General features: G+C 45.2%; 4 protein-coding genes and 1 pseudogene across 6 annotated transcripts; 2 read left to right on the top strand and 3 right to left on the bottom strand.

Annotated features, from left to right (window-relative positions):
- Positions 1–1,995: 1,995 nt before the first annotated feature.
- On the top strand, positions 1,996–3,942 carry LOC134034299 (C-signal-like). Its single transcript, XM_062478754.1, has 5 exons — positions 1,996–2,039; positions 2,268–2,340; positions 2,469–2,630; positions 2,970–3,080; positions 3,766–3,942. The coding sequence occupies exons 1-5, from the start codon at positions 1,996–1,998 to the stop codon at positions 3,877–3,879; spliced, it is 504 nt and encodes a 167-aa protein (XP_062334738.1). The 3' UTR covers positions 3,880–3,942.
- A 1,533-nt stretch (positions 3,943–5,475) lies between these two features.
- On the top strand, positions 5,476–6,948 carry LOC134010517 (C-signal-like; annotated as a pseudogene).
- Positions 6,949–7,011: 63 nt separating this feature from the next.
- Positions 7,012–11,362, bottom strand: trim35-12 (tripartite motif containing 35-12). The gene is made up of 6 exons (XM_062449860.1): positions 9,122–11,362; positions 8,881–8,976; positions 8,304–8,534; positions 8,180–8,202; positions 7,976–8,094; positions 7,012–7,847 (listed from the first exon to the last, which is right to left on the bottom strand). Exons 1-6 carry the CDS (start codon positions 9,653–9,655, stop codon positions 7,288–7,290), a joined length of 1,563 nt encoding a protein of 520 aa, XP_062305844.1. The 5' UTR covers positions 9,656–11,362; the 3' UTR covers positions 7,012–7,287.
- A 77-nt stretch (positions 11,363–11,439) lies between these two features.
- gipc1 (GIPC PDZ domain containing family, member 1) lies at positions 11,440–15,460 on the bottom strand. Of its 3 annotated transcripts, none has more exons than XM_062450045.1 (7): positions 15,336–15,460; positions 14,091–14,508; positions 13,792–13,977; positions 13,470–13,650; positions 13,145–13,257; positions 12,956–13,037; positions 11,440–12,763 (listed from the first exon to the last, which is right to left on the bottom strand). In XM_062450045.1, exons 2-7 carry the CDS (start codon positions 14,388–14,390, stop codon positions 12,612–12,614), a joined length of 1,014 nt encoding a protein of 337 aa, XP_062306029.1. In that variant the 5' UTR covers positions 14,391–14,508; positions 15,336–15,460; the 3' UTR covers positions 11,440–12,611. The 3 variants fall into 3 exon arrangements, with proteins under 3 accessions (XP_062306029.1, XP_062306027.1, XP_062306028.1); XM_062450043.1 differs by having other exon boundaries at positions 15,212–15,448; XM_062450044.1 differs by having other exon boundaries at positions 15,253–15,448.
- Positions 15,461–15,667: 207 nt separating this feature from the next.
- On the bottom strand, positions 15,668–19,432 carry dnajb1a (DnaJ heat shock protein family (Hsp40) member B1a). Its single transcript, XM_062450039.1, has 3 exons — positions 18,885–19,432; positions 17,855–18,438; positions 15,668–17,693 (listed from the first exon to the last, which is right to left on the bottom strand). Exons 1-3 carry the CDS (start codon positions 19,093–19,095, stop codon positions 17,463–17,465), a joined length of 1,026 nt encoding a protein of 341 aa, XP_062306023.1. The 5' UTR covers positions 19,096–19,432; the 3' UTR covers positions 15,668–17,462.
- Between the last annotated feature and the right edge of the window lie 866 nt (positions 19,433–20,298).

Here is a 20,298-nt window from a genome sequence, read left to right as displayed (position 1 = left end):
TGATAATATGTATGTAGAGAGCCAGACACTGCCAATTTTCTCTGGACAGCCAAAGGAACCCAAATGGATTTTGAGCGATACATTTATTTTCAGTGTCTCTTTATGTCGTAGTTCTTGTCGCACTGGGGGGGGGCTTCTGTTACACTGTGTACCAAACAGGAAAAGTCTTCGGTTTTCAACACTTCTTTTTGTAGCTTTTCACTGTCTGCTGTATTGCTCAAACATTCAGCTCACCAGCACCAGAGGGATCCAAAGAGCAGCATGTTGCCATATAGAGAGTTAGCAGGCACCGAGCACTCATGGCTTTTCTATAATCGTGTTTTGAAGTGTGTGTGACAAACAGCGTAAGGGACTGTTTGTGAAGCGAGACACATTTCGTCGAGCGAAGCTTGTTCTGGTTTTCTTGCTTTCTGTGTATCTCAGTGAGGAGCTGTCGACAGGCAGGGCCCTTCTCTGTCTCCCTTAGTCACCATCCAGTGTGCCATGTCGTGTCACCAGCTTGCTGTGGTTGGCATGCATGTTGGAGGTTCATGCATGTATTGAGCAAGTACTTTGGCTGATCGAGCCTATGTGAATGTGTGTGAGAGACAGTGCACCCTAGTGGTCTGCATGCTGCTCTGCATCCTTGTACTGCAGTGGTGCCAGCACACCTACAGTACCGTCAACCAGACGAAAATATGTAGATATGAATAAAGTCAGTCAATCTCATGTTTGTCTGTCTCACTATGGTTCTGACGCCAGTTGAATGTTTCCGCGTAACTGTTGACTTAACGTGCACATGGAAGTCGTGGATTCCTTCCTATGAATCAGAAGAATCAGAATCAGAATACAGTTTATTAGCCAAGTAGTTTACACGACAAGGAATTTACTTTGGTGGCTTGGTGCATACAGTAAACATATAAGCATTCTCAAAGTGTGTGCAGTCTTTAAATATAAAAAGTATAACATGTATTTTTTTTCTTTTCTTATTTACAACAAAATACTACAAAATACTAACAAAAACTGAACAGTATGCAATAAAATATAATATAAAGTAGAAGTTGGTTCATAGGTCTGTTGTATCGTGGCCACAGCCCTCTGCCCTCTCCTTTTTCCACATTTGCATATCATCACATAACCCAATGTCCCCTTTACCTAAAGTAGATACAATACCCACATATCTCTGGTCTCCACACGGTCCTTTTCTTTCTGCTTTCGTCGACCATTCAATGACTCATACTGTGAGGGTGCCAAGACCTGCACTACTGAATCATTGACCTCATCCGGTACCTATTTCCACTCCGCACAAGCCACCTTGACCTCATTTGCACTATGTTGTCCTATTCTTCTTCTTCTTATTATTATTATTATTATTTTTAAATATATTCTATATTTTACATTTTTGGGTTTTTAGAATTAGTTAGACTGTTGTACATTTCTACTTTTTTTATATTTAAGATCCGTATATTTATTGTATGCACCTTCCTGCCACAGGGAATTCCGTGTTTGTATAAATTTACATGGCGAATAAACCAAATTCTGATTCTGATTCCAGATTCTGATTCATTTTTGTGTGTGTGTGTGTGTGTGTGTGTGTGTGTTTGTGTGTGTGTGTGTGTGTGTGTGTGTGTGTGTGTGCGTGTGTGTGTGTGTGTGTGTGTGCATCTGTATGTGATGATGTGTGTGTCCTACATGACTCACAGCACTCATATGCGATGGCTATGTGTTCGCTACACTAAAAGCTATCATCAAAAGGATTCTATCATTTCTCACTAAGACCCACTTTCTGTGCATTATTGACTCAATCTTCCTACTGCAAACATTCCGTCTCCATGTAATGCGTCATTTGATTACTGATACGCACCTAGGACCTCACACACATTTTTGTTGGTACAAAAACCTTTTCATTGCCAGTTAGACATCTTTATAGAGTCACTCATAACATGTAGACACAAGTGCCAAGTCACTGTGATTAGGCTGTCATGCCTCCCTTTCAGAGCGGGACCGTTAATACAGATGTCTTGTCCTGTTAGTCAGCCTGTCACTTATATAAGCCTTGTGTACGCTTCACACAGATACACAGTTTCTCTGTTGCAGAGTGACTCAGCATCCATGACTTCTTGTTTTCCTTTGTGAAGTGTTTCCCAGGCCAACAACTCACTCAACCACTCAGGTCTTTTAAATGGAGCCTCCAGCTCTTATTTATTCCACCCTCACATCGTCTTGACTGAGGCCGAAGTACACACTGAGAATGGCAGCAACTAAAGCCTGTAGCGTCCTGATCACAGGAGCAAACCGAGGCCTGAAGACATGCAGTCTGCCTTCAACACAAACGTGATGGGCCCAATGAACATCATTAAGGTGAGCGGGTTCTAAGGAACCCACTGCTGATCCACAGTGGAGGCAATTCACTCCTTTGTACAGTTGCAATGACAATAAAAGGTATTGGTATTTGCAAACATCTGATCTCATTTTCTGGCCCTCCTTAGGAGTTTCTGCCCTATCTACGGACAGCAGCCAAAGCCAGTGGGAAACCAGGGATGTCCTGCAGCAAGGCAGCTGTTATCAACATTTCCAGTATGCTAGCATCCATGGCTTTGGTTGAAGCGTCATACTCATTCTTCCCCGCCGTGTCCTATCGTGTCAGCAAGGTGAGGTGAACTCTCTCTCCCTTTCCAGCGTCAACTAATCTTACCTCACCCGGCCTTCTCACAGCCATGACCATCCAGTCGATTCTATTGTCCTGCATCCTCTCCTCTTTGACACCCTCCCTCCTCTTTTCCTGTTCCCTCCTTCACACCCTCTACCTTTCTCTCTCTCTCTCTCTCTCTCTCTCTCTCTCTCTCTCTCTCTCTCTCTCTCTCTCTCTCTCTCTCTCTCTCTCTCTCTCTCTCTCTCTCTCTCTCTCTCTCTCTCTCTCTCTCTCTCTCTCTCTCTCTCTCTCTCTCTCTCTCTCTCTCTCTCTCTCTCCCTCTCTCTCTCTCTCTCAGGCAGGTTTGAACATGCTGACCATGTGTACAGTGGAAGAGTTCAAAAAGGATGAGATTCTGTTTGATAACTTGCACCCCGGCTGGGTTCGCACTGACATGGGAGGAGAGGGGGTGAGTCTGACTGTTTCAACTGACCGCATCGTTGCGTGCGAGATATTATTTAAGCAATCCACAAACGGACTGAGTTGTGGCAAGAAGCAAGGCTTTAATGGAAAGTGTTTAGACATGGAACTGCATCGACTCAAGGGAAGCTTTATTGACAACAGGCAGACTGAGTAGAAGGGGATATCCAAAAGGGGGAGCCAGGTCACAGGTATGGGTCGTACAGGAGCAGGGAGTCTGGACAGAGCAGGTACGGGGGGGACAGGCAAGGGTTGGTGTGGATGTCAATTCACTGCACCCACAGTCGACTATCACAACTTCTATAGATAGTCAATAAGGGAGAGTAGAGACAAGGTTGGGCAAAGACAGAGTCTGTACACCCGTTATACTGATGAATTTAGATTGATTCTAAATCCTCAGAATTGCAGGCTAAACACTGAAAAGACTTTCCAGGGAAGTATCAGGGCTTGAATGGTATAAATACAGTGACAGAGTAAGGGAGGGGAACTTCTCAAGTGAATGGGGTGCAGGTCTGTGTGAGGGAGGGGCATTCCACATTCTGGTGACTGTGATGTGGGAACGGGAGCCTCAACTGTCACAGGAACACAAATGCTCGGAAATTCTTATTGAGGGACTCTTCTGTGCTGATCTGTTTCTGAGCTGACACCGTGTGATGTGTGTTTATGACCACCAGGGGGAGATAGACGCACCAGAGAGTGTGGAGGGACTTCTGCGTGTGATGAAGTCCCTCACTGAGAAGCAGAATGGCACATTCATGGACTACAAAGGCAGCGTTTTGCCCTTTTAAATCCATTACTGCCCTCTTACTGATGTAGGCCCTAACTGTACACGCCAAGTAAATAAAAAGACAATGTAGAATCGTCATGTCCTGTTTTATTTATTTAGGTTTTGTATTAATTCAGACTTCTTCTAAGTAACCTACATGCTATTGCTATTTGTTGACAAAACTGCATAGAATGGTTAGACACAATTTCATAATTTGAGCAAACACTGTATTTTATTTTGAGAATAAGTTGACACAGTAGCCTATATTTACTTAGCTGGATAATAAACTTTTAAATTAAGTCAACGGGCCTAGCTAGACAGTCGAACAGTATAACTTGCAGTGCTGGAATGTGCGGCATGTTTGTATTCTGGAAAGATGGACTCTAAACAAATACAAAGCACAAAACACAATGCAAAAAAAAGAAAAAGCGTAATTGAGCTCTGAAAAAGCTGTATAAATGTGCTATAAAAATGTTACATACTATTATTATTATTATTTTTAAAAACCACAACTTACATAGAGGATAAACTTACAGGCTACGAAAAGCACTCCAACCTTCCAACCACAAGACACAATTTCCAGGATAGTTCAACATGGTCCTGATCTCCTTACATAGTCCTTATCTTTTTGCTTTGACCAACCACACCTCTATGACCCATACAGTATTGATGCTTGGTCCAACAAACTCCTAATGTCTCCCTAACACTCCAGACTTGCATTACTGATCCATTTAACCATATGATGTGTGTGGATGTTCATATGTATGTTGTTGTGTCGATTTGTGTGTCCAGTCACTATTACTAAATCATACTGTGTTTAGAGTTTAGAAGATTGGATTTCTCTGTCTTTAGTCAACAGTCTATACACTAATAATACAGTAAAAGCCAACCTATTAACGGTCTTAAATCTGCTGTGAAATATCATACCAGGAGCTTATACTTGAGTATTTGAATTGCTGAACTCTGCCTCTAACATTACACAAGCCATCACGACATACAGTTTCTACCACCATTACAGCGTTCATCAAAGGGCCTCTTCATCCCTTACACTGACCCACTTCTGTCATGCATGGACTTGCATTTCTAGCCACCTAGGCCCTCTCACAGAGCATTGAACAAAAGACTTGTTATCTTTATCTCCACAGGATTGTTAGCCCACGATAACACGTGGTCACGGTGATTAGGCTGGCGACACCTCCCTCTCTGCAGCAGATTCTCTCCATTGACGTCCCCTGTGTTTCCAGAGTCATTGCCTGACTCCCTTAATTTCTCTCTCAGCTCAAATGTTTACATACAGTACTCTCCATTTATCAGCCGTGTTTACTCTGGCGTGCTGCTTTTAGTCGAACTCATGGATGGGTCTTCCTCGCCAAACATAGGCTTCCTTCACGGTTTATCTATTGAGTCACTTAATGTCAGCAGCCTAGCTGTGTGACCCTGTTCACTCCAAACCCATTGTGCATGCGGATGCACCCAATGTTTGGGGGCCGATGCATGACTCAGCATACATCTTGAATCTTGTTTGCCTTTGTGAAGGGTGTTGCCCAGATTTAGAATAAACATCCAGCCACTCAGCTCTCATAAATGGACAATTTTCCATTCTTAAGAGTCCATTCCACAGTCACGTCGTCTTGACCGAGGCCGAAGTACACACTGAGAATGGCAGCAACTAAAGCCTGTAGCGTCCTGATCACAGGAGCAAACCGAGGCCTGGGTCTGGAGATGGTCAAACAGATGATGGAGGCTCCACAGCCTGTCCGCCAGTTGTTCGCCTGCTGCAGAGACCCAGAGGGTCCCAAAGCTGAGGTGAGAGGAGCCCTTCTACGGCGGCCGGGGTACACGGCTCTTGTCCCCACAATTCCTGTGAGTAACCGTGGACCGTTTGTGTTGTAGAATCTCCGAAACCTGGCCAAGAAGCACCCCGAAGGAGGGGCTCAACATGCTGGTGAACAACGCGGGCGTCTTGCCCCATGGCACCATACAGACCACCAGCTCTGAAGACATGCAGTCTGCGTTCAACACAAACTTGATGGGCCCAATGAACATTACTAAAGTGAGACGTTCAGAGAGTTTCTAAGGAACCCACTGTTGCACATGTAAACATATGATCACTTTTTAAATATTTTTTTACTTTCATTGTTCTTTCTCTGGCCCTCCTCAGGAGTTTCTGCCTTATCTACGGACAGCAGCCAAAGCCAGTGGGAAACCAGGGATGTCCTGCAGGCAGGCAGCTGTCATCAACATTTCCAGTGTTGGCATCCATGGCTTCGGTTGGAGAGACGTACTCATTCATCCCTGCCTTCGCCTATCGCATCAGCAAGGTGAGACAAACTCTCTCACCCAGCTGTCTCTCTCTGTCTCTCACCCAGCTTTTTCTCTCTCTCTCTCTTTCCCTCTCTCTCCCACCCCCTTTCCAGCTACGAGTCTTACCTCACCCGGCTGGTGAGTCGGTTCTATTGTCCTGCATCCTCTCCTCTTTGACACCCTCCCTTTTCTTTTCCTGTTCCTCCTTCCCACCCTTTACCGCTCACTCTCTCTCTCTCTCTGTCTCTCTCTCTGTCTCTCTCTCTGTCTCTCTCTCTGTCTCTCTCTCTGTCTCTCTCTCTCTCTCTCTCAGGTTTGAACATGCTGTCCATGTGTGCAGTGGAGGAGTTCAGGAAGGATGGGATTCTGTTTGTTAACTTGCACCCTGTCTGGGTTCGCACCGACATGGGAGGAAAGGGGGTGAGTCGGACTGTTTCAACTGACCTCATCCATGTGTTTAACAAGTACAGTTCGGGGCAGGGCTCAGGCCAGGTCAAAGGTCACCCAAAAGTTGACTTTGATGTGGTAAGAAATACGGCTTTAATGAATTGAAAATGACAAGGGGGAAGTGTTTAACTAGTGGAGCCGACATGTTGGGAAACCATTGTTATTGAGGGGCTCACACAGCTGACACCGTGTGATGTGTGTTTATGACCACCAGGGGGAGATAGACGCACCAGAGAGTGTGGAGGGACTTCTGCGTGTGATGGAGTCCCTCTCTGAGAAGCAGAATGGAGCCTTCATGGACCATAAAGGCAAAGTCCTGCCCTGGTAAATTCATTGAACTGTCCTGTAATGTTTATAAATAAATAAATAAATACAACAAAAATTAAGAGACACTAAGTCTTGTTTTATTTCTTGATTATTAATTCTGATATCCTTACTTTACCCAATAAACACATTTTGGTCAAATATATAGATCATGATAAAGGAAAGAAACAATATCACAATTCTCAACAAAACTGATTACAAAAGATAAAGGCCCCAAAATGAAAAGCAGACAATTAAATGTGAAATGCGTCTTTTCATTACAGCTTGTCAGATTTTTTTATTTTATTATTTTACACCAAACAGACTTCCTTGGTCAGTGTCCCAGGCCTTAAATGAAACAGGTGAGTACTTAACATCACCAGGTGGCGCTGTTCCACACAGCCACCTTGACTGGGCAGATCTTAAGGGGGCCAGGGTTGTTGCCATTGATGTTGGCCCCAGGACAGAAAAAGGGGAACATCTTCTCAGTGAAGAAGTCGTTGAAGGTATAGATGGGTGCCATAGTTACGGGGTTGGAAAACGTCACCTCTCCAGAGTCGTAGTCCAGCTGCACCCTGACCCGGTGAAGGTTTGGGCCCGGCTGCAGAGGGGTGCTGGGTCGGGTCATGGCCGTGTACTCCCCCTCGCAGTGGGAGATCATCCAGAAGCCGCCCTCGGGGCAGCCGGAGATGCGGCCCTTCCTGTTGATGGACTCCTTGACCACGCCCAGCATCCAGTCCGGCTTGCCACCCACCTCCACCTCCCAGGCGTGGCGTCCGCATGTGAAGCCCTCGGAGCCCAGCACAAAGACAAAATGGTCGAAGCGCTCCGGGTTGTCGGGCAGCTTCTGCACGGCGCCGCTGTTAGTCACGCCGGTCAGGTCCGCAGAGAGAGACAGCCAGGAGTAGGCCGTGTTGGGGTCTAAGGTTACAGGGGCTGGCAGGTGGGAGACACGGAGAGGTGGAGGGGAAGAGGAGAGGAAGAGAGTGACAGAGAGAGGTTCGGAACGGTTGATCGGACGCGTGCAATGCGAGTTTGGAAAGTCAACTAAATTAAATACGTACTGTAGGACACCAGGTCTAGCATTTTTTCCCAGACCTGGAATTTGACAGAGCTGACGTGTTTGGCTACGTTGATCAGAGCACCCGAAACCTTCCCGGGGTCCTGCTGAGAGACCTGAACTCTGCCAGGAGACGTACGGCCATTAGGCAGGCAATATAAACACAACTTAGTCACAATATGAGGGCTACTGCTGCTAAAGCACTCACCTCTGCTTGGTTTTCTTGTAGTTCTGAAAGGGGGGGGGGGGGGGGGGGGGAGAGAAGAAAGAGGTCATTCGGGGTCCGAAGACACCGAAACGGACTCCGGTCGAACGTCCCGTTCCCCCCTTACCTGCAGGAAGAGAGCGTCGCTCGACGCGATCTCGTTCTCGATGGCGATGACGGCCTGCGAGAGGACGAGGATGTCCCTGGTGATGTTCTCCGTCTTCTTCCTCAGCAGCAGTTTCTTCTCCTCCTCTTCCTCCCGCAGCGCCGCCAGCCGGCCCTCCTCCTCCCTCTGCAGGAACAGGCGCAGCTCCTCGAACTCCGCCTTGACCTGCATCTCCGTCTGCTGGGTCTGGTTCTGGCAACGTCATCACACGGGGGGTCACTGGACACGTGAACTACCGTCCAATATCCCTGACAGTGACGCCAGGGCTTCACCAAACACATCTCCGATAACCAACCAAGTCCCTTTTCTAACGGTGACATAACCACATGCACTTGTTTTCTAAAACACATTGAATACACAGTGACTGAGATACTTCTAAGGAGTAGTGTTAAGCCATGACCGTGGAGCTGAAGGATGGAGTGTGTTTTTCAAAGGCAACCCTGGGTTTGTTTACACATGAACAAAGCATGGTGTAACTTTAGAAGGCGCCGTCTGGTAAGCGCGCCTGCACTGAGGCTCCCCTGGTGTTTGTTGATACCTTGATGTGCACAGTTGTGTCATCGCACTCCTGCTTGGCTTCATAGAGGCGACGGAGGCTTTTCTTCAAAGGCATCGCCTCTTCTTTGAGCTCTTTCTGTCCAAGAAAGCAGAGAGAGAGAGACAGAGAGAGAGACAGAGAGAGAGAGAGACAGAGAGAGAGACGCTGGGTTCAACGAAACCGTCACCAGTGAACATCAGCGAATATTCCCAGTCAGACCCGATGAAGTTGAGATCCTCACCTTGAGGTCCTGCGCTCCCTCCTCCAGGGGACACACTCGGTGACCCTGGTGCTTCTTGGATGTGTGACACACACAGCACAGCACCTCGCCATCGTTCAGACAGAAAAGCTTGAGAATCTCCCCGTGCGCGAGGCAGTGCTCCTCCGCCACGCTCCCTTCCCCTCGTCCCCCGGCCCCCGTGGAGAGCCCCCCCTTCAGCTGCCGTTCCCTCAGGAAGGTGTCCGCCACATTCTTCAGCGCCAGGCTCACCGTGGGCTCCGTCAGGGAGCACTTGGTCCGGCACACGGGACACTCGCGCCGGGCCTTCTTCTTGTTCCAGAACTGCTGCAGACACGCCCGGCAGAAGCTGTGGCTGCACTTGAGCACCACGGGCTCCCTGAACACGTCGCAGCACACGGGGCAGGACAGCTCCTCCTCCAGCATGGAGCTGGCGTTGGAGGAGACGGCGCGCGGACGCAAAGCCACGCCCACCTGGGGGCTCAGGAGGAAGGAGGGCTCCCCGGGCTGGGAGAAGGCACGGGGTCGTGACGCCATGACCGGACCCTGGAGGGAGACCACTTGGGAGGAAGACAACTTGGGAGGAGGCCTTCTCTGTCACAAAGGAGATGTGTCGTCGCGTTGTAGAAGCTCCGCTCTCAACAGGGAGTCTTCCTGTTCTGCTGCCTGTTCTGCTGCCTGTCCTACTGCATCTGCATGCGACTCCGGGACTGGACTGCTAATGTCGCGGACCAAACACTGTAAATAAGGGTCACATGATCACGTGCTTTACCCCGACCTGAAGAACAGGAACATTACTCCTCTCCACCCGATTTCCTGCTCGCCGCATACGCTCCCACAGCATAGTCTTATTCATTTAACCTGTATGGTCAGAGATAGATTGAATAAATCAATATTTGAAAGCATTCCCAGGCCCCACCCTCGGACACTTGCCCACTCCAGCGGTCTGTGTTTCAGGGAATGTAGCTTCATGCCTGGCTAGGTCTGGATCAGCAAAAATAGAGGAGAAGCTCTCAGGCCTGTTTGCAGTAAACAAGGTTAAAAGGTTAACCTTGTTTCAAGTGTGATACCGAACTTCTTACAAATATCCTCTTATGGCCCCGGAATACCACATTACACAGCCATAATTCTGGTAGGACCCACATATCTCTCCAGTGTGGTGGTGCCCTAGAGGTGAACCCCAGACTAGACAAGCCTGACCTTATCACCATATTACATTACCTCTACTGTCCCAACACTGACACCAGAAGTGAGCGATTTGCTGTCTAGTTAGAACTCATGTATTTTTAAATGGTGAGAACAAGGCTGTGAATGCTAACACACACACAAAGTTGCGGAAAATACGCGCAGGGGTCAAATGTTTGTTTCTCTTGGAAGGAATTATTTTCACTGTGAGGGAGGTTGACTCAGTCCACCTGTGCAAAAACATCAGCTGACAAATGCATTAATGTCCTTTACTTGAATTTTCAGTAAATGACTGAATGAATGGATATAACAATATAGCTATTGCAATATATTCAAGTACTAAACTGAAAGAGTGAGGATTCATAATTTCCATTATTATTGCCATTATAATCAGACATGAAACAGTGTAACATAAAGTCCTCCCAATTACAAGTTTTCTTTTCCATCAGTTAGTGTCTAGTATCAATTGCATGACAGTTACCATCTAAAATATACTTCAACAATACTGGACAAAAATCATCAAACTGTTAACTACAAAAATGTCCATACACGTATATACTGCAAGAATATTGAAAATGTAACACCAAAAAGTCTTGAGTTTGAGTCCTTCCTTGCTTTGTGTTGGGATCAACAACTTGCATGTTTTTCTCCCCATATAAACATCATGACGTCACCGGCAGCAAGATGACTCAGGAAGTAGTTTGGTTGGATAATAGGAGGATTATTCTACTACCATGACAGAGGTCAGGTTCATTTATATCATTCAATAAAATACCAGAGCCTTTATTGAATTAGTGTTATGTTCTGTAACTGCATCATATTATTCCAATCTATTTCCATCGTCACTATATTGGTCCATGAGCTCCATTTTAGATCCTTGACATTATGACCATTTGGTCCCTTATTGTGCTTTATTGGAAATACTGACACTTTGAACATGGTAAGCATGTTCAGACCTTCCTACAGACTCAAAGTCTGTACCGAGGTATCCAACCCTATTGTGACTTTCCAAAGACACATACTTCACATCATAACTTCAAATTATATATACAGTTTATATATATATATATATATATATATATATATATATATATATATATATATATATATATATATATATATATATAAAAATATAAAAAATAAACTCAGGATGAAAACATTCTTTAAAAAATTTGAAGTTTACAGAATGATCCCAGTCAGGGTTACCAACCCATTGTTTTCTGTGGATTGGACAAATGCTTCCAATTCCACAGTATCTTTTATAGGTAGGTAGCCTGTCCACACTTTTAGTTAACTCTGGAGTATGGCATAAGAAAGATCTGTATGAACCATCCAGTGTGTGGCTGATAAGTGCAGCCCGATTCTATAGTTCACCGTCACTGCAGCAAAGACCACAAGTGTTTTAGAGGTGAGGAGCCGCAAAAGAGGATCTGACCTTTGCATTATTATTGAGTGCCAATGCACTGTAAACCTTCAGTATCCACAGCACTTTTCCTTCACAAAACCAACAGTACATAAAAAGATACCAGAACTCACAATTAAGATAACATAATAGCTCATGCTAGTGAGAATCATATTAAGTATCTGAAACAGAGTGGTCCGAAACAGCGTTATATGAAATCCTGGGTTAGTGTGTCTTAGACCACCTCTCTACGGTGGCCTCCTCTGGGACATACAGTGCCAGCTGGGGGGAGGGGGGGGGGAGGTTGTATATAGCGCAGTGCAACACAGTGCAAAAAGTGAAACATCACAGTTTGTTGTACGAAACGTGGAAGCCGCTTGTGCCGCTTGTGTTAAGCCAGTCCTGTGAGCCTCCGACAAGACTCGTGCTCTGTCTTCTTCACACAAGAGGACAGGAGGTACAAGGACCTGGGCATCCATTAGGTAGGAGTGGTCAGAAGGAACAGCCTAGTCCACAACCCTGCTCCTGGATCCTGGACCGAACAGGGCCGGGAGACCTTAATGCACTTGCTTGCTTGAACACAAGGACCTCGTGTTCTGCATTCAATTGTCTGATCGAGGTTTTCAGGTCCATAATACTGTGAGACGAAGTAAGCGATCAGTGGATTCTCTCCAAGACATGAGCTAAATCTTTTCCCCTAGATGTTCTCCCAGAAAAGTGCACTCTACATAAAAAATAGCAGATGTACACAGGAGAAACCAAAACAAAAGAATGAAAAAATGCATTATATAAAACAAAAACACTTATGACTAGTGTGGTGATTCCTAGTAGTGCCGTTTGTTGTGGGTGCCACGGCCATGTAGAACTACACACATGGTGTTCCACTGGTCCCTTCGGTTTCCGGGGTTACAGCCGGCCGACCTTCGCGTCGCCAATGGCGCCCCAGACGTCAAACACAAATTCGTCAGGGAAGGCAAAGTCTCCCAGAGTCTCGTCCAAAGCCTGAGCGAACTCATCCGGGTTCTTCTTGTCCTTCCCTAACTCCACCATTGTGGCCGCTGACAGAGAGGGAGAGATCGAGGTCAGAGTACTAACCTTTTCATTACAAAGGACTATATACAGTCTGAGAATTGCTCGTTAACCCTTAAATATGCTCTCGCGTGAGCTCACACACACACACACACACACACACACACACACGCACGCACGCACGCACACACACACGCACACACACACACACACACACACACCGAGCTCGCTGTCTCTGATGCCCATGTAGTTCTCAAGTAGGTCGTCCACCTTCTCGATGGCCTTCTCCTCAAATGCAGAGGGCTGCAAAACAAAATGGATGAGCCCCATGAACTCACTCGTTTGCGTATGACCTGTAGCACGGATGTCCCTTTCAACTGCTAATTGTCAGTCATGATAAACGCACTCACCAGCTCCTCTACAGTGGCAGGGCCCTTGGAGCGCAGCCGCAGGGTCCCCCTTCCTGTCCCCAGCTGGGTCCCTGAGCCCGACCTTGCCCCTCCAGACCTCTGGCTGATCATGTCTACACAAGAGCAAATACGTCACAAAACACAGGTGTCACATGACTCTCTCTCCTATGCACCCTGCTTGTCAATCTTCTACATACAGCAAACCAATCACACACACACAAAACTCTGATGGTTTCTGAAGTGTTGGACATTTGTATAATGATTAGGTCTCATCCCATCAATAGCATCATGCTCTAACTCATTTAGGTTTGCTCCCGAAACCCACCGAAGGCTTTAAGGGGCTCCACAAGTTTCAGGCAGAAGTCCTTCCCCTTGGGCAGCTCCTTCAGCATCTTGGCCACCTCATAGTGTCGGCTGCCAATGAGACCGCGTCCGTTGATGGACTCGATCATGTCTCCCACATTGATGACCTGGATCTGGTGGATGATGCTTCCCTCTCGTATTCTCTGAATGACAAGAGGGGGGACACAGTCGTCAAATACAGAAGACTGCGGTGTTATAAATCAAAGCTCATGTAAAGACTAGAGTACGCTTTCAAATCTTCTCAGTCCGTTTTAAAATCCCATTTTCCATTGTTAAGACTCCACCTTGATGAAGGCGTAGCCTGCTCCGTTATCCGTGATGGTCAGTCCCAGAGCATCCTCTCCCTTGTACACCTCCACCTCCTTCCTTTGGCCTTTAATATGGGCAAAGATAAAGTCTTCCAAGCCAATCTGACCTCCCAACAACTTGTCCATGTCTACCTTGTGAGTGTTCAGTGTACAGAACATGACCTGTGGAGGAAGAGGCACAACATCGAGAGCTCAAAGGATAATTCCGTGTAGAACATCAGTTCTCTAATAACAAGCATATTATATAAGTAAATGTGCGGGCTGTTTTTTCTCACCTCAACAGGGGGGATTCCAAAAGCCTCTCCGATCTTGGCATAGAGCTCCCGCACATTGCTAAAGCCCTCAATGCGTCCTGTGGGACTACCGTGGGCCAGCTGGGTGTGGAAGATCAGGCGGGGTCGCAGGCTGGTAGGTGGAGGAGGCAACCCCTCATGGGTGGAACCCTGTCCCAACCCCACACCACTTCCATCCAAGCTGTCCATCCCGGGTACATTAAGGCCTGCCCGAATTGGTTCAGCCTCCTCGTTCTCCACTAATGGAGATGCCTTCTTCCTTCTTCCCAGCCCAAGAGGCATGTTAATTACTGTCTTTGTATTTGAGGGGGTGGTGGGAACTGTGTTTTATATTGTGGTGGTGACGAGGCAGAAGTCCAGATCAGCGTAGCCTATGCCTTTATTCTACCAGCATTACAACCTGTGTGTCAAGAAGAGACATAGTAAGATTCTCGTTTACATTCGCCCGAGCAGCTACAACGTTAGCGAGCTCGTTCCCCAAAAGATGACATTCCATTTTGATTGTAGTGATATAAACTCAAAATGTGTTACTGGCTACATAGATAGCTTGACTGTAAATGTTACAAGGATGTTAGCTAGTTAACCAGCCAAATGTAAAACATATTTTGCAGTAATTGTGCTGCCTACCTACCCGAGTCAGGTACCTAGCTTCTCTAGCTAGTAGTAGTGATTACCCTTCCCTTTGCGTAGGCTATCTGATGTTGAATCCCTAACCCCAACATAAATGTGGTTTTGAAGCTACCTAGCTACTAGTATCTCCTAAAAGAATGCAGACTTATTAGCTTGCTAGTAGCTGCGAATGCTGTAAAAGGCGTGTCTATTAAGCTAACTCTCTAGTTAGTAGCTAGCTAGTTAGCAAGCACTGTCTTGGCATTCAACTATCTTTATATTCTGTTAGCCTAGTAGTACTAAGCCAGAAAGATAGTCTCTAGCCAACAAGCAAGAAAGCTTAACCTTACTGTACATGGCCTGGCCGTCTAAGAGGATCTTAACTTTTAAATCGGCGGTTCCATTTGATTGCCAGTTTCTCAAAGTGGCTGATTACAGTACTCCAGCTATCTACAGTAGCCGGAAACATAGCAGGCCAGTCTTCTTATTCTTACCAGCCAGGGACATGGGATAGCCAGTTCGTCTAGCTACCTACCAAGCTAGGCGAGTCCAAGAAAAAAAAGGTAAAGGATCAGTGGAAAATTATAATTCCGTTAAAGTTAATGAAAGGCCACCAACCATCAAATTGATAACTGATGAGACTGGGCTGCCCCTGCCGGTGTATGCTGCTAGCTGTCTATATACCGTTAACTGGCTACTGTAGTAAGACAACAGCATGGGTCCTCCGCCTAGTCTAATCTGACTGCTTGTGTTGTCCTAATAGCGACATTCACCTCACAAGGCTTTGCTGCCCTCTAACGGTGCGGGAGATATTGTTCATGAGGGGTGTCTGTCTTGCATTTAAGTGAACCTACCCATCCTGGTTGGTGAATTGGTATACAAACCTACATGAGACAGGTTGAATAGATTTGATTGTAGGACTACAAATTACAATTTAAAGGACACACAAAATGTTTTGACAATTTATTTGAAAAACAAACATGATGGTTCAAGAGAGCTCTTCGGAGCTTAAATAATACCCATTAAGAGCTAGTGTTTATATATAGATAGCTACATTTATTTGATATATGCCAGTGATCAAACCAGTACAACAGGTGTGCTAATGGGGACTTGTTCATGTTAAATGTGAAGGTGGGATTAAAATACTTTTCCATAAAAAGTAAAACATCTGCAAAAAAATGCAAATCTTTTAACAAAAACAGTATTAAATAGATATAATCTAGTCATTTTAGCCACATGTTGGCATGTCCCCTAGAATGAACACAAACTTCACCTGGAGTGGAATGACCCATACGAGGCAGTATATTGACAGTATAGTTAGAGCTATCAATATTCCACCGCCTGATGTCAATCAGACTAGAGTAAACATACATTTCAAGTACTTGAAGTTGTGAGACAAAGTCCAATAATTGTATGACACATTTTAACCACATCTGATCAAAGGTATAACAAAACGGAACTGGCAGATAGCCTTGTTAACGAGACTATCATTTCAGAATAATGTTTTTATTTTTCCTAAAATATATTAATTTTGCTTCAAGTTCTGCTGGTCGGTTGTCCTTTGGACAACAGAACCAACCTGATTTAGTTCGCAATAAATTTATTACATTGACTTGCATAGAGCTCAGGAAAAAATATTTGGGGGGTTATTTCACAGCTTAAAAAGAAGAAGAAAAGGCAGGGGGACACCGAAATATAACAGGCACTGAATTGTGTTCAGTTTACAAAAGTATGTGCAGGGGGGCACCACACATGCGCAAATATTATTAAAGAATGGGAATACATTTGTATTGGACAAATACAAGAATAATGGTGCTCAAATTATAACCAGGTCCCACAAAAGTCAAAACTTGCTACAATAGTTTATATAAATTTGTGGTCCTTTTTCTGTTACACCCGACCCACAGAGGCCTCACACACACATTCATCATCATCAATGTTTAGCATGCACACAGTTCTTTGGCAAATAACACTCCTATTAACCTCCCCTATTTTCTCAGGCTCTGAGTTTGCTAAACAGGATTTATGAGTTCGACACAATAATCTTGCCATTTTTCCCCTCCCCTTTGGAACATTCTCCTAAATGTCAGCAATTTGCTCTCAAGCTTTCCTAGCAAACTTAAACATATCTCACATATACTTCACTGCATAGTAGGCTAATACCACAAAATGTATATAGGTAGCTCTAAATCAGGATCCACACAAGCTACGTTCAGGCATGCTTGCACCTGAGATATTGTTCATAAGTTGCCAGCAACATTTGCTATGGAAGCACTCAAACAACTGTTTGAACACGCACGTCATTTCATGACACTGCTTCACACTGACATCCTCATCTCAATGCCTCACACTTTATAGCCACATCCATCGTCTTTGTTAAAGTGGCTGCCAACTACTGCCTTATGTTTAAAAAAAAAAGCCATCTGTGGCCCTCCAAAGCGTTTAACGCCTCCTTAGTCAAATAGAAAATCACACAAATCAAGCTGGGGAATAATCAAGCATTAGTATAATTTTGATAATAATGATATGCTGATATTGTTATATTATTGAAAACAATAACCTCCTATTGCATCACTTTCTCTATACCAACCAGACTCAATCAAATTGTCGACTGGTAAATGAGTTAAATCCCAACATCTGTCCCGGGTGAGGCAGGGCCAAGCCTGCAGCTTAGAGCTGTACATGTTATTAGAGATGTAGACTGGTTGTCTGGGAACTGGCATTTTCTCACAGCCACCTTTTAATTCAAGGAGGAAGGATCTGACTTAACGCATCACGAGCATTCTGACCCAATTTTTCGGGGAATTTCACCACAAACTCCAGAACCATATCTCCTCTCTTCTCAGGGCACTTGGACAGGGGCAGTCCTTCTCCAACAATGCGTTTCTTCATCCCAGGTTTGACGACGTCTCTGGAGCTTACAGTGACAGTCCTACCATCCAACGTGGGGGCATTGACTGTGCAACCACACAGTGCCTGGTAGGAAACACAGAGACAGACAGAGACACATTTAGGGTGGTTTGCTAATGATAAGATCAATAAATATGACTTGTGAAACATGCCATTTGATTCAAGTATCAAAGGTTATATCAATGGGATTGATAGCAGGTTTGAAGACGTGGAGACCCAGCACTCACATCTCTGAGGGATATTTTTGCAGAGAAGATGATGTCAGAACCCTCTCGGCGGAAGACAGGGTGGGGTTTGTCTTTGACGACAAACACCACATCAGCTGGAATGTTGGCAGGCGTCTCGTCCCCCTCTCTGGGGAAGGTAATCTTGGTCCCTTCCTTCCAGCCACGCTTGATGTCTACGGTGAGGATCTTGTCCTCACTACGCATGGTGTAGCCGTCTGGATTCAGGCGCTTGCGGGAAATCTTCATCTTCTTGGTGCAGCCGGAGAACACCTCCTCCAGACTCACCTTCAGTTCGTGCACCACTGGAGGGTCTTTCTTCTTTTCCCGTCCCCCACAGGACCCCCCTGGTCTTGACTTGAAGGACCTCTGGAACCCTCCTCCCATACCACCCATTCCCCCCATCCCGAAAGCAGCAAAGGGGTCATCAATGTCCATATCATTATCCCCATTGTGGGGGAAAAACTGTTCAAAAGGGCTGCGGCCACCGAAAAACTCGGCAAACATGGCATGTGGGTCACCATGAAATGTGTAGTTAAAGTTCTGGCAATTAGGACCTCTACTTCCACCCATGGGCCCCTTTAGACCTGTTAAAAAGAACAACAAACATTTTTCATGCTTTACTTTACCCACTTCAAATATTGAAAATGGTATGCTACTACTTTTATTTTATGCCAGTTTAGAACTGCAAGACCAGTTGCCCACACCTTCACGAAACGGGGTTTAAACACGTTTCTACAATGATGTAGGTATTCCATATACTTTTATTTATTACAGGACTGTGGTCTGAACACAGAACAAGTAGGAAAGTTCCAGCGAACTTTAGAACGGTGACCACTGTTCTGTTATTCAGTTAGCCAAACCGTGCTCAAACAGACCTATCACTATCATTCAAACAGATTCCTAAAATAAGAAGTCACGCAAAATAGATTTGACAGAAGAAAGCACAACTTGTTCATGCCATGTTTTCGAATAGCCTACCACTGGCAGCTTGCAAGGCTACAATGGCAAAATAAATCTTGAAACATTTTACCTTCCTCTCCATATTTGTCAAATACATTCTTTTTCTTCGCGTCGCTGAGGACATCATATGCCTCGGCAATCTCTTTGAATTTATCCTCTGCCCCGGCAGACTTGTTTTTGTCGGGATGATAACGCAAGGCCTGTTTGCGATACGCCTTCTTAATCTCGTCCTCTGACGCGCCTTTCTGTATTCCCAACACTTTATAGTAGTCTTTACCCATTACAATAATCCGTTTGTTTGTTTTAAATTTTTGCAAGCATTGTTAAAGGAGCAATCCTGACTGTTTCACAACTTACAGCAATGCAGTCACAGTTTAGGTGGCTCGCTAGCTAACGTTATATATCCTTCCTTGTAGCTACAAACCTTGAGCGCGGTATTTTGAGTGACTTACAAACAAGCTTGTCGAATTAAATACACATATGAATCTATGTAAAGATATATCTTACAGATATATTACGCTCTGCTAAAGAGAGCACTTTTTAACACTGGTGAGTAATGTAGTCTAGCTCTCATGCGCTCTTCAACACGTCGACAAGAGAAACTTCTAGAACAAGCTTGCTGATGTGCATTGAGTAGGAACATCACATTTCCTCATAAGTATCCACGCCCCTTTCTACGTCACGGAAGCTGTCATAGTCTAGGTTGAATGGAATCAGTCATACTGGAACAGCAACCCAGGTACAGTTATAATTGTCAGAATATGCAGATGTGGTACGAACACGCGAAGTATGCATTATCCGGGAAAAAAACGATACTTTAGGTTGTTATTAGGTTGTTAACGTCTAGATTCCAGAAGACCATCTCTAAAGATGTATTTATGTTAACTGTACAAATTATAATCATGCAAAAGGTTCTCATATCTCATAACATTTATCAAATACAAGATTTGAGACAATTAACTTATTGGACTAGACACAAGCCTGGACAACTGCTACAGCCTAACCGCAAAAAAAGCGGACTTCAGCATTGTTCAGTTTGACGACCGACCACACTGTGGCAGCATTACTTAGCTTCAAGCTTTGTCATGTGGATCTCCTCTACAGGACTCATAATCCACAACGGCCCAAAGCAAAGTGTTGATGGAAATGCAGGTCATGTAGGTTATCCCATTACTAATACTGATATGACCAACTTGATTGACATTATCTTATAGTTTCTTGTGGGATGCATTGACTGGATACATAGACATTATACAATTACAGTGGCAATCAAGAGCCTTTTTTTTAAAGTTCAGGTTCAAAGATAGTGAAAGTGATAGGTAGGCCACGGTGGGGCATAAGCACCATAGCAGCAGCATGAGTACATCATCTAAAACATAGATAGCCATATCTTCTATCTCTCTCTCTTCATCTCTGTGTGTGTCTGTTGGGCTCTGTGTATCTGTGCCGGATAGCCTAAAATACACTAACCACTACTACGTTAG

This window comes from Osmerus eperlanus, chromosome 2 (assembly GCF_963692335.1).
Source record: "Osmerus eperlanus chromosome 2, fOsmEpe2.1, whole genome shotgun sequence".
Taxonomy (NCBI): Eukaryota; Metazoa; Chordata; class Actinopteri; order Osmeriformes; family Osmeridae; genus Osmerus; species Osmerus eperlanus.
Note: the sequence above shows the minus strand (reverse complement) of the source record. Positions and strands in the feature narration are given on the sequence as shown.